We start from the raw sequence: 13652 nt of genomic DNA, 5'->3' as shown, positions 1-13652 counted from the left end.
TGCGAATATCAAATATAATATAAGAATGATTATTAAGAAGAATTATTTATTTAAAGGAAGTAATAAGTATAAGTTTTAGATTTAAATGCTAAATATTATATATTACAATCTATCCCGTTGTAATAACAATCACAGCATTTCTTTTCCATTAACTGTCTTTTTCGTGTTTGCATACTAAATTTCAATTTACAGGCGTCAAACGAAGCTAAGTACTCAGGTGGTTACCGTCCCAACGTCCGCGAGGACGTTCCTTATCCTGTAAGGGGGCAGGAGCGTTGGCAGGAGAAGGAATTCGGTCACAAGGACCCTGAAGATAGAAGGGATGCGGGTAGACTTCAAAAGTTTGATGTACCGAGGGCTCCCGAGCAAGAGCCGAAGATATCTCGCTCTGGGAACCGTCTGTCTCGGTCTCCGAGACGGGATCGCTCGCCATTGAATCGCGCGCGACGCCACTCGCCTTCACCGCGCTCGCCTCGGCGCTCCTGGGCTTTAGAGAAACGTAGGAGCCCGGAAATGTGCGAGCCTCCTCCGCCTCCCACGTGGCCCGGACATGACAGCAAAAACCCCCACTACCAACATCCGGGTCGACCCAACTTCCCCGACAGAGATCTCGAGAAAACATCGGCGGTCTGGAAACCGCCGCAGAACAAAAAGCTCGTCAGCGAGGAATTTATCCGGCAAAGGAATGCCGATCGTGAAAACTTTGAAGAGGAAATGAGACGGCGACAAGCCGCCGGAAAATGGAAACCGGTACCACAGATGAGTCCTAAAGGGACCAGCCGTTATATGGACGACGATCGTGCCCTTCGAGATGATAAATTTGCTAGAAAAGGTTTTGAAGAGCGACGCGACTATCGCGAACAGCCCGAGACATCCGGCCGAAGGGACAGAGGTGACTCTCGCTACGAACCCGACTTTGAAATGAAAGATGACATCCCACGTAAAAAAGAAGTGTACATCGAGGAACGAAAGAAGGAGATACTCAAAAAACAGGAGCAATTGCAGAAGGAGATCGACGAAGTGTACAAGAGGGCGGTGGATTTTACTAAGAAAGCGGAGTTGTATAGAAAGGGTGAATTGAAGAAGGATTCGAGCTACGAGCCTCGTGATCAGGACGAAGACTCCAGCGATTCGGGAGACAGCTACGAGGAATATTCTCGGAAACGCAAGGAATACGAGAGATCCCGCCCCGAATCCAGCGAAAGGAAAGGCAGACCGAGCCTAGAAAAGTCTAAGAGAACCACCGCAATCGAACAGATCGCGGATAAACTGATGTCGTCCCACGGCAGTTACTTGCCAAACGACTTAAGACCGCGCGTCATTTCCGAACTCCAGTCCTCCGTCGCGAAAATATTGAAGAAAATGTTTGGTAACCAAGATGTATCCTTCATAGAAATGGTAATAAAGTTTAACTCGGTTCACACCCTAGAGGATGAAGAGATGATTTTCGACACGGTTTTGTCCGATTTCCCTGCGAAATACCGCCGTCAGAAACGACCCGCCAAAGGTAAGATATTGTTTCGCGGACATCCGAATTGTTCGGTTTTACATTTATATGACCCACAGACATGGACATATACAAGTACGCTGGAAAAGGTGTACCATACAAAATATCAGTTGTACCGTTTCGAAGCACCCCACGGAGCGTAGCAAGAATCAAACTGATACTTCCTTTTTTTGACACTATGTTGACAGCTATGTCTCATCACTAACATTTAGTTTACATGAAAATCAAGCTGCTTCTAAAATAAGTCTGCAATCGCATGTCCAGCGTACTTGTATAAGTAGAGGTCAGTGATTTGACCTCCTCATTTTACTATTATGTATTTTGGCGTTTATATGTATCCTTTATTTGAAACAAAAAGAATATTTGAGTTTAAAATTGAAACGGGGAAACTATTTACATTTGTAATAACTGTTTAATAATTTGAAATTATGTTTTCAGATGATACTGATGTTCCGGCAAAAAGCTCTAGGCATTCCGATGATCCGAATTTGAGTGCAGGTGAATATGTTACTTTGATATAATACGTGTTTTTAGCTTTTACGTTAACTAGGGGTATTTTTAGGGCCCTAAGATCCTATAAGGGTTCCGTTTTTACTTTTGAAGTACGGGACTCTAAAAATGATTAAAATAACGTAGAAAAATATTTGCAGTATAGTAAAATGGAGAAATAAATAGATAGGTTGATAGAACACATTATTGCACACAAAAACAAATGTAAAGGATCACAACACAGAAAGAAGAAAACAGAAAAAACAATTCTGTGTAAAGGCGGCCTTATTGCTTGGAGCAATCTCTACCAGGCAACCTTTGCTGAAAGGAGAAGTGCTAGTGTTGGATAGTACCAAGTCGCAATTTACGCGTTTGGAGTGAATGAATTCCACTTATTATAATGTAATATTGGAAATATGATTTCTTCGTCCACAGGTGGACAGCCTAGAGCGACTGATCAAAGTAAGTTATTATTTGGTCCTACAGCATTCAGAAATAGCTATCTTTTCTGCAGGGATCGTTATGAAAGAGATAACAATACATTTCGGTTTGTCATTTGTGTACAAAGCAATATTAATGACCTAATAAAACCAGCAGGTTGATTCCGAAAAACCTGCATCAATCATTATTACAATCGCAATTGCTGTGATTGGCTGAATTTATGGTATTCTTGTTGCAACAATGCATTGTAGCCAATAGTGAGCGAGCGTCAACCAATCAGAGGTGATTGCGATCGTGACATTGTAGCTGTCATTCTACCGCAATCGAGCTGCAGCTTTGACTGTTTTCAGTAGAAAATACACATTCTTTGAATAAAAATATTTTATAGTTTCAGCTTTGGTATAAAGAAAAAATTACGTTGTATCGTTGTAGCAATGAAGACTATCCATCTAAAGGGTTCATCAATAGTTTCAGATTGGAATGTAATGCCAAGCTTGGCCAATACGCCAATACACATGGCCCAAGTTGGTCCACCGGGGATCATGATGGGTGGCCCGGTAATGGTCCCTATGCCCGCTCAGTACCAGTTCGTACCAACACAGGCGTACCATGAGACTGTACAACCGGTAGCGATACAGGAAACCAAACAGGACGGCCATAGTTTGTATCTGTGTAAGGACGATTTTCAGCCCATTGAGGAGTTTGAGACGGTGCAGTTGAAGGATTTCCTCGTCAAGCAACTGATAAAGGTATGTTTTCTGACGTAGTATCGTCAAAGTACAGTCAGCAATAAAACTTGGTTTGCACTCAGTACAAGCGACTATGGACGGATGCAAACCTAGCTTTGTTGCTGGCTGTACAAAGGGGATGCGCTAGTCGAATCATATCGCATGTTGAACATTAACTATACCCTATCCACGGAAAGAAGTTAATATAGCCTTCTCTCTGTTACGTAATCCCATACAAAAGATAAAGGCAAAAATCTCAGTAGACGCTAACCATTTTGAGGCACCAACCAATCACAAACGAAACTATGTTTTCTGATTGAATTTCGATTGGTTCTTGAAAACATTTTCAGAATTGAATTTCGAATGTTTTTGAAAATATTTTCGAATTGTATTTTGAATGATTTTTGAAAAACATTCTCGAATTGAATTTCGAATGTTTTTTGGTTGGTGACTCAAAATGGTTAACGCCCACTGAGTTTTTTTGTCTCTATTATTTGTATTTACGTAACAGAGAGAGCGTTACACCAACGTCCTTCCGCGGATAGTGTATAGTTGTGATTTTTTTTTTAAATGCTATGTTGGACGGATTTGGCAATGGCAAGTTTTGTATTCATGAAATTTTGCTGAATACTACGGTTACTGTTTTGCTTACAATAGTATACTTGCTCTTTTAAAGGTAACACAGACGTCTCAAGGATGGGCACCAGAGTTCACATTAGCGAAACAAAACAGCTCGTACAGACACGAAATGATAACCCGCGATGGGCGATCTAGGGATTGGCTTCTTAACTTGGATTTCAGCGAATTCGGTCTCTTCAATGTGTTGGTTTACACCACGGAGGAGCTGTGGTACGAGCGCGCGGCGGTGTGGCTGCCCGGACATTCCAGGTATCGCAACATCGATCCCCTCACCAAGCTGAAGTTACAGAACAAAAGGTTAGAAGACGTCAATATAGGTAAGTGGAAGTTTGTCAAGAAGGTCGTCAACGAGAAAGGTACACGCGTTTACGTAGACATGCCACCGTCATCCGCCCGCGCTCTCGAAAAACACAAGATGCAATTGACCTACGAGCTACAGAAAGTAAACGTCTTTTTAAAAGCCGTAGCAATAGATAAGGAGGCATTCGATAACGGGCTAAACGAACGCTCGATAGATTTCCTACCCTGCCCGAGTTTAACCCCGATGCCTTTAATCCCCGGCCACGATAAGGACATCATCCAAATCGCGTTCAAAGCAAACAAACCCCTGACTCTACCATTAGCGCGCAAGGTAAAAGATACTATCATATACAAGATGTACAAGTACCACCAGTTGGACGGGAAGAGTAAAACTGATTTCGTGAAATACGGTTACTGTCAACCTGGTTACTTTTGTCTGTTACCCGAAAACGCCGAATCGAGGAAGTGGTTGCGCGATTTGGATCTTGGGAAAATCAATCGCACACCCCTAATCATAGTAGGTGAGGACGATATCCGAAATAAGTATTTCAACATGACCATAATTCTTCCCTCGGAAATGAAGGCTAAGTTCGCTTGCGAACGCTTGAAGCAAAGCAACCAAGGTGTTAAAGGGATCAACTTCAATCTATGGAAGAATCAACGGATCGAAACCGATCGTTCGCGTAGACACTCCTGCGTGTTGAACGTGGATATGGATCTAGAATCGATCGAGACGATCGCCAAAATGAAGTATAAATTAGACTTGGTGATCGAGAATCGTGAGCATGTTGTTGAAGTACAATCGAATCTCCCTATGGCGAAGTTGGAGGAAAAAATCGCTAAATGTAGAGCGGAGTTGAGCGACAAATACGATGTCGCGAATATGGATATCGCGTCCGATTCTGATGACGATATCGTTTGTCTTGACTAATTAATATTAAGCAACATGTCTTTCAGTTTTAAGTGAGATCTACAGCAATTTGACTTAAGACTGTTAAAACGAGACAGCGTTATATCGCTTGCATAAATCTGTCTCGTTTTAACTGAAACTTAAGGCTGAGCTAAGTCAAAGTGTGCTCTATAGATCTAAGCCTTAGCTACTGAAATGGGCACGAATACAAGTACGCTGGAAGAGGTGAGCCATACAAAGTGACAGTTTTTTTTTTTTTAAATTTGAAATGCCCCACCGCGCGTGCTGGGAATAAAAATTGACACTTTGGTTGAATGGTCTTCGTGTTGACACTAAGTTGACAGATCTCTCATCACTATCATTTAGTTCCAAGTACATGACGCTTATTGCTGCTCTCGGCGCTAAAATTGCGAAAACCAAGTTGCTTCAAAAATAGGTCGGCAACCGCATGTCCAGCGTGCTTGTAGAGGTCATCGTGGTTTAATTTCAATAATAATAATTTGTTTTTTGCTAGTTGCACTATTCTTTTGGGTTAATAAACTGTATGTCGCAAATGGATAAGTTTTTCTAAAGCGCAGGCCACACGAGGAAGTAAGTGATCAAAGTGAGTTCGTTTCGCTTCGCTCATGTCGCTAGCCACGTCTTTTCATACTTCAGTTCACACCGCGAACTACAGAGCTAAACTATGCAATTTTTGCCATTTAGGGCCAATTTTTCAATCGTCAAACAACTTTTATCTAAGTAATAAATTTGGCGTTTTGACAGATTTCCCATACAAAAACTCAAAACCTCGAATATATTTCTCCGATAAAAGTTTGAAAAATCAGCCCTTAGCCAGAATTTTCCTTAGTAAGCGAGCGAAACGAATTTAGTTTCGTTTCGCTTCGCTCCCAGTGTGGACTGCGCTTTATTCTTGTTCCTTTACATCTTTAAAAATATTCAGCAGAAATATGAATTCTTTTTCTGTATATGTATTCAAAACAAAAAAAAAGACTTGTATTATCTGCATCTTTGCAGCATCCGATTTTGCCCTCTTGCTTTGCTTAAAAACCCCATCTTAAATGCTTAGAAGGTATTACATTAATTGCTTTAGAAAATATAATTACCGTAATTGTAGATTTTCAACGACCATCTGTTTCAAATCTTACTAAATGATATAAAAAATAATTGAAATATTAGTTTAGTCGGCCGATCATTACTTTTTAATAACTAATGGGGTTGAAGTTCTAATTATTTTGGGTCAGTCATTAAAATTACAGAACATTTTCAATGTTATTTATAAGTAAACTAGCTGATGCCCGCGACTTCGTTCGCGTGGATGTAGGTTTTTTAAAAATCCCGTGGGAACTTTTTAATTTTCCGGGATAAAAAGTAGCCTGTGTGCTAATCCATGGTACAATCTATCTCCATTCCAAATAGCCCAATCCATTCAGTAGTTTTTGCGTGAAGGAGTAACAAACATACACACATACTTTCCCCTTTATAATATTAGTGTGAAGTAAGAGCTTTCAGTGCGTACTTTTTTTTCTCCAAAAAACCAACTAGCCAGTTTTCGCTAAAGGTTCCGGAAAAATATTTCTGAATTCGTACGTTTGGTTTGCTGACCTGCCCTTGAAGAGAAAGGTAAGTTTTTGTTTTTTTTTTGTTTTTTCAATATTTGATTGTATTTATAATATATTATAATCATTTATTGTTTCAGCTAGGCACAGTTGAACACAGTTACGTAAAATTTTCAGGATCAGGCCATTACAATCGAAGCTACTCTGGGAAGTTTATGTAAAAAGATTTGGTTGAAGAAAAAGAAGTTGGGATTGCATTAAAAAGGTAAGAAATAAGACTGCATGCTGAATGCATTCTTTTATAACAAAAAAAATGATTTTCCACAGGCTATGAACGAGAGGATCCTTAACTTACTTTGAGGATCTTAAGATTTCTTTTTAGGGGAAGCTGTAACAATATGTTATGGGAAACCATAATCTAAACTCTTTAAGGTGTTCTCTTCGTCATTTGTAAGTATTTATCTTTATTTTTTCTCTACTCTATCTCTCACTGGTTGTTTCTTTACTAAAGATCGTTTTACCAAAATATGTTTTCTGATACTACGTCGCCAGGGTTATACTTCTTAATTTTTTTTTTTTTAGGGTGGATTCGAAGCTTTTAGATTTGTCCATGTAGCCACTCTCCTGTAAATTCTACGAATACAGCCTTCTATTGGGTTCTTGAATCTTGGTGCTCAGCAGGACTTGTATGGAGAATTTCCTCATTCTCATCTGGTCATTATCAGTTCCGAACTTTTTTCTTATCGAAAAGGTTTATCGTTTTTAATCGACTTCAAAAAAGGAAGTTCTGTATTTGATCCGTAGGTATGTATGTCCGTGATTATCTCATATATCAAAGGACCTATATTTTGGCGATTTTTACACAATCAGGAGGAACTTACTTTCAGGACATTTTTTTATATAAACTATTCTTCTACATCGGAACATCGGTGATAATATTTTGTTTTATCGATTCTTCTCACTCTTTTCATAGCTTCGGCGTCGAATATTTTCAGATTTTTAAACTGCTGCATCTTTTTTAACTTGTGTACAAGTATGTTGACTTGAAATTTTTACTTTACAGAAGTTATTTTTCAGTTTTGTAATCGTCTCAAAGCATTTCACAGGAAAGATTTTTCGTCGCAACTGAATATTCAGTCCTGTTTTAAAAGTTTCTTTGATTAATCATATTATAGGTACTTCAAGTAAGTAATTACATACATCTTATTTTAGTAGTCACTTTTCATTTTCATTGAATTCTGCTCTTATGCCGTTTTGTCTATTAGAACTCTAAAGGAATTCAAACTAAGAAGTCTGTGTAATAAAACGTGACTTTAATTGGTACGTATTCACAATACTCGATAGCTCAACGGTTGAGGAGCGGATTGAATTCCGAAAAGTCGGCGGTTCAAACCACCCGTTGCACTATTGTCGTATCGTCCTGGCACAAGCTTTACGCTTAATTGGAGGGGAAAGGGGAGTATCAGTCATGATTAGCATGGCTAATAGTCTTAAAAAAACGGTTGCTGGCCAATCCGCATTTGGCCAGCATTGTGGACGCCAAACCGTTCTCATTCTAAGAGGAGACCTATGCCATGTATCAACCCGTTGGCGTCTACTATTGTAGGCGTCTAGTGAGCGCACGCGACGCAGGACGCCCTAAAGTAGCCCTATTTTTTCGATTTCACGTCATAGCCTAACATTTGATACAGAAGATTCCCGCGACTTCGTCCGCGTGGATTTAGGTTTTTAAAGATCCCGTGGGAACTGTTTGATTTTCCGGGATGTAATGCCTATGTCAATTACAGGGCCGCAAGCTTCCTCGGTACCAAATTTCATACGAATCAATCAAGCGGATGAGTATTTGGGAATACCGCGGGAACTGTTTGTTTTTCCGGGATAAAAAGTAGCCTATGTCCTTCCGCGGAATGTATCCTAAGTCTGTACAAAATTTCATTAAAATCGGTTCAGCGGTTGAGCCGTGAAAGCGTAGCAGACAGACAGACAGACACATTTTCGCATTTTTAATATTATAAGTATGGATTTAATCTCGTCTCTTTGGCCATACCTATAGTCAGATAATCAATACTTTTGTATTCAGGTCCTTAATTTTTTGTTCCAGAGGTTCCAAGGCGAAGAATATGTCCGCAACGACTAGCTAAGAAAAGGCCGATAGACTCCAAAGGCGCTACGTCAGAGCCCAAGAAAAGCAAATTACTTATTATAGCGGATGCCAAAGGTATGCTGTTTTATTTGACTTAAGATATGCCTGTTATATTAGATGCCTGTCCGCTAACCCTGAGTGGAGCGGAGATATGATCAACAAAGCTATCGTTACAAAACTAACACGTGATATTTTATCAATTATTAAACATCAATTAATAATATTACAACTGCCGCTACAAAAATTTAAACACTTTGCTTAGACTTAAGTTTCAGTTAAAACGAGACAGATTTATGGCAGCGGTATAACGCTGTCTCGTTTTAACAGTGTCTTAAGTCTGAGCAAAGTCAAAGCGCGCTCTATAGACCTCAGCCTCAGAAGTCGCATAAGAGGCATAGTTGTCCTACATGAAATTAATAAATGATTTATTATATTCCTAAACACTTCTCCGCTCCGCTACACACGTAATGGACAGGCACCTTTATATCTTACTGCCCCGAAGAAGGTAGATTAATCTCAAGCATAACATATAGTTCCAGAGGATACGGACACCGGTGAGCGAGTAGAACTGGACGAGCGAACTACGCAGATACTTGAGGAGGAACTGCAGGCGATCATGATCAAGGTATTTCAGAAACTTTTATCTACCTTACCTTTACCTTGTACCTTTTGGGGTACGGAACCCTAAAAAACCGGCCAAGTGCGAGTCAGACTCGCGCACCGAGTGTTCCGTACTCGGGTATTTCTTCCGAAATTTTGCACGATAAATCAAAAACTTTTATGCATAAAAATAAGTAAAAATCTGTTAAGAATTTACAGATAAAGATCTTTCATATGATACCCCACTTGGTATAGTTATCTTACTTTGAAATTTGAAACACATTTAATTTTTTTTTTTAAATGATGTAACCACAAATTCGCTTTTTTTCAGATTTATTCCTGTACTTGTACTATAATACCTACCTACCTGCCAAATTTTATTATTCTAGGTCAACGGGAAGTACTCTATAGGTTTTCTTGACTTTTCTTGACTTGACACAACGTCATTGAACGGATGGACGGACAGACAGACAGACAGACAGACAGACAACAGACAGGAACCGTTTTTCTTTTGAGGGACGAAATCTTGTAAAATGTACAAAATGATCCAGGTGTGGCAAGCCCTGCCCGACAACCCGGCGTCGGCCGCCGAGCGATACGTCACCGACCAACTGAGGAACGAGGCTAGCGACGACATACGCAATGTGAGCTACTTTGTTTTATTTGTATATATCGGTTATATAATATCGGTTCAGTAGTTCCAGAGATTACTTCCTACAAACAAACTCACAAACATTAACTCTTTATGATATTACTAGCGACCCGCCCCGGCTTCGCACGGGTGGAATCGTTAACGTACGGCAGTTTTTTCGACGCCTTACTCCACAATTTTCACTACCACGAAAAATCCTATCTATTTTCCGGGATAAAAATATAGCCTATACGGATTCGGAAGAATCCCTCTAAGTAATGGTAAAAGAAATTTTGAAATCGGTCCAGTAGTTTTTGAGCCTATTCAATACAAACATACAAAAATACAAAGGTTTCCTCTTTATAATATTTATAGTATAGATTATCGTGCAAAGTATAGAAGTATACTCGTAAATGAAGCTCTACCAACACATTTTGTTTATGTATAAAACCTTAGTTCAAATTCAAAATACTTTTATTCAGTTTGAATCATCAAAAGTATCTACCACTGGTTTGGAATAACTTTCCTACCGAGAGGAACCAGCAAGAAACTCGGCGGTTGCTCTTTTCAAAGATTGATATAAAATTTCAATGTGCAGGTTTTAGGCCTGAACGTGACCAAGCGGCTCTTGAACGTCTTCAATCCTCTGTATTTAAGGGTAAATATTCCTTTTATATAACACTTTTTTCTTAACTCACTTTCTTGTCAGTCTGTTTGATACAAAGTTTTTACTAAATGGATTTTAAAATAACTTTCCGATGAGCTAGTTTGAAATTTTTGAGATAAGTTGGAAATAGATGAAAATGCAATTTTAACTAGATTTCTTGTTTCTGTCTGTTTATAATTGGTCTGTTCGGTAAAAAAATTAAATTATTGAAGATATAATTTTAATTTATTGATGGTCTGTTCGGGTTTTTTTTTTTAAATTGAGAATATAATTGAGCAAATTATTACTGAGCAAAGGTTGCCTGGTAGAGATTGCGCCAAGCAATAAGGCCGCCTTTGCATACAATTGTTTTTTTTTCTGTTTTCTTCTTACTGTGTTGTTATCCTTTACATGTGTTTTTGTGTGCAATAAAGTGTTTCTATCTATCTATCTATCTATCTATAACTTTAATTGATGATGTAATGATGTTTCCAGTTAGCGTTCACCTCGAGACCGGAGCCCGAGGAGTTGCAGCAGTTCGCGAAGACGTACAATATCATCGAGATGAGGTCGAAGTACGCGAGCGGACAGCTCTCGTACATCGTGCGCGTCGCCGGCATCGCGGACTTTGACCGCTTGTGCAACGCGAGGAACCTGCGATACGGTGAATGACGCTAGAGCCCGGATTTCCCCTAACCCTACCACTTATTTATTTATTTATTTCCTTTAGGACCTGCCCACAGAGTTACACATTTAAATTATACATGTTATTCCTTACGTTCTATGGCTCTTATGTAACTCCACTTACGGGCAGTCACCACTTATCTGAGAGAAGGTGCCTATTCACTCTAGAGCAGGGGTTCCCAACCTTTTTTTGTCTACTGCCCACTTTAAGAATAAATTATTTTTTAACGCCCCCCTTTTTAAACATACTTAAAAACCGCTAAGTACTAATAACTGATTATTGAAACGCAAATTTATAGTATTCGGACAGAGTATCTTTTATTGAAAATAAAACAAACATAATCAATTCTTATATAAAAACTAATGTGAAGGTTGAATCTGATGCTGTTCAATAAGTTTGTTGATATCAGGTTCCAATTTACTCAAAAACAGCCGCAAGTCGCCACGTTCGGTAACACGCAAACGATTTCTCTTTTTAGTAAGCAGCGTTGCCACGGCACTAAATCCACGTTCACACAAATATGACGATGGGAATGCTATCAAAAATCGTTGAACAATTGACCACAATCCAGGGTACAATTGCGGGATCGGTTTTTGTAGCCAAAATTCTTGATATCCATTTTTGAACTTGATTTTTATTTCTTCGTTTGTTGTCAATTCTATAAGTTCTTCTTCCGGCTGAGGCTCAGTCGGTGTCTAAGAGTCTTCCTGGCTAGGTAGATGAAATTATAAATCGACCCCAAAGCCCTACACAATGCCCCCTTTTTTTTCTGGGTCTCTTACCGCCCCCCTTTAGGCCTGCAGCGCCCACAAGGGGGCGTTATCGCCCACGTTGGGAAAGACTGCTCTAGAGGCAGTAAAGATTTATTTATTTATTTATTATATAACATTAATCTTATAAATATTTATATTTTATATTCTTAGCGCTCTTAAGTCTTGTCGACTTGTCTGGGCGCTGCACATTCCTCTATACTTATATTAATTAAATGAATACAGATGAGAAAACTACGCAGAACAATCACAATATGTCGGTAAGAATATAAAATAAATGAATGGTAGGGTGCCTACTTGGTTGCACAGTGCACAAACATTAGGTATTTTGTGGCGCTCGGCACCGAAGTGATGCTAGCCAACTCGTTCCCACTCATTCATTATACAGGCTGTTCCATGTAGGTAAAAATTCACCTAGTATGTTAGAGACAGTAACTGAACTGAAATTGTAATAGTTGGATATCTAATATATCGATAATTTTACAGGTAATTTGACGGTAACTGGGCAGCCATACTACAGATTCAACGACCTACCCATGAGACTGAACACTGGGTTTGTGAAAAAAGTAAAACTCCCATCAAAATCCAAACAGGAAGAAAAACAAGTCGCAGAGAAGGAAATTATTCAAACTTCTTCAAATGACAAAATTGTGAAACAAGCAACATCGAGTTCGGAAGATAAACAACCGACTGTTAAAAGTAAACCGATAAGCAGAAATGATCAACTTCCTATGACGAGTACAAAGAAAGACGAATCTGGCAACAAGAAAGTTACAGCACAGAGTGATAGTAATAAAGTGAATGTTGCAAAGAAAGTTGAATCTAATCAAAACACTAAAAAAGTTGAAGTTAGTGTAAAGCCAAGTGATGTAACATCAAATAAAGTGTCTGAAACTAAACCAAATGTAGTCAAAACAACTCAAAATGTTCAAAAAGCAAATATGCCAAGCAATGCATCGAAATCTAAACCAACCCAGGCTACTACAGAAAATACTACAGTTAAAAAAGTTAATATAGAAAAAACTCCTACTCCAACATCAGTGTCAAAGCCGAAACCAAATCAGGAAACCCAAGAAGTTGTAGCAACTAAAAAAGTTACAGAAGCAACAAAAATAACAACCAATTTAACTCAACCCAAACCTAATCAGGTCAACGAAGAATCTGTGGCAACTAAAAAAGCAACTGAATCTGCACCAAAAACTACTGTAGTTGGAAAAAATACTGTAACCAACCAAGCTGTAGCAACTAAAAAACTTGAACCAACACCAAAAGCAGTAAAAAATGCTGAGAAACCTAATGTAACTCAACCCAAACCGAATCAAGTTAGCAAAAATGTGGCAACTAAGGAAGTGACTCAAGTTAGCAAAGTTGCGGCAACTAAGAAAGAGAATCAAGTTAACAAAGAAGTTGTGGCAACTAAGAAAATTACTGATTCCAAACCGAAGTTGACAATAAAGAATGTTGAGATGATAAATGCTGAGACGTTCGACGAAAATGACGAAATGGACGAAGACGACGAAATGGACGACGAAGAGATCCTCGCTTTGATATCCACTGGCGTTGTTGTCGACGAATGCAGCGGTTCGGACGAAGATTAAAAACTT

At 39.1% G+C, this 13652-nt stretch overlaps 1 protein-coding gene across 5 annotated transcripts in view; it reads left to right on the top strand.

Annotated features, from left to right (window-relative positions):
* LOC123877978 overlaps positions 1–13652 on the top strand; it is a 26471-nt gene extending 12819 nt beyond the window's left edge. For 2 of the 5 annotated variants that reach the window (XM_045924926.1, XM_045924924.1), the window contains 9 exons: positions 193–1507; positions 1946–2005; positions 2432–2458; positions 8675–8791; positions 9250–9341; positions 9868–9960; positions 10546–10605; positions 11089–11257; positions 12535–13652. In XM_045924926.1, the coding sequence (XP_045780882.1) occupies positions 193–1507; positions 1946–2005; positions 2432–2458; positions 8675–8791; positions 9250–9341; positions 9868–9960; positions 10546–10605; positions 11089–11257; positions 12535–13646 (3045 nt within the window). In that variant the 3' untranslated portion in view covers positions 13647–13652. Of the gene's footprint in view, positions 1–192; positions 1508–1945; positions 2006–2431; positions 2459–2905; positions 3187–3841; positions 5943–8674; positions 8792–9249; positions 9342–9867; positions 9961–10545; positions 10606–11088; positions 11258–12534 lie in introns of those variants that run through there. The other 3 variants (XM_045924925.1, XM_045924927.1, XM_045924929.1) reach the window with 3 other exon arrangements.

This window comes from Maniola jurtina, chromosome 25, assembly GCF_905333055.1.
Source record: "Maniola jurtina chromosome 25, ilManJurt1.1, whole genome shotgun sequence".
NCBI lineage: Eukaryota > Metazoa > Arthropoda > Insecta > Lepidoptera > Nymphalidae > Maniola > Maniola jurtina.
The sequence above is the reverse complement of the archived record's forward strand: the minus strand, read 5'-3'. Positions and strand labels throughout refer to the sequence as shown.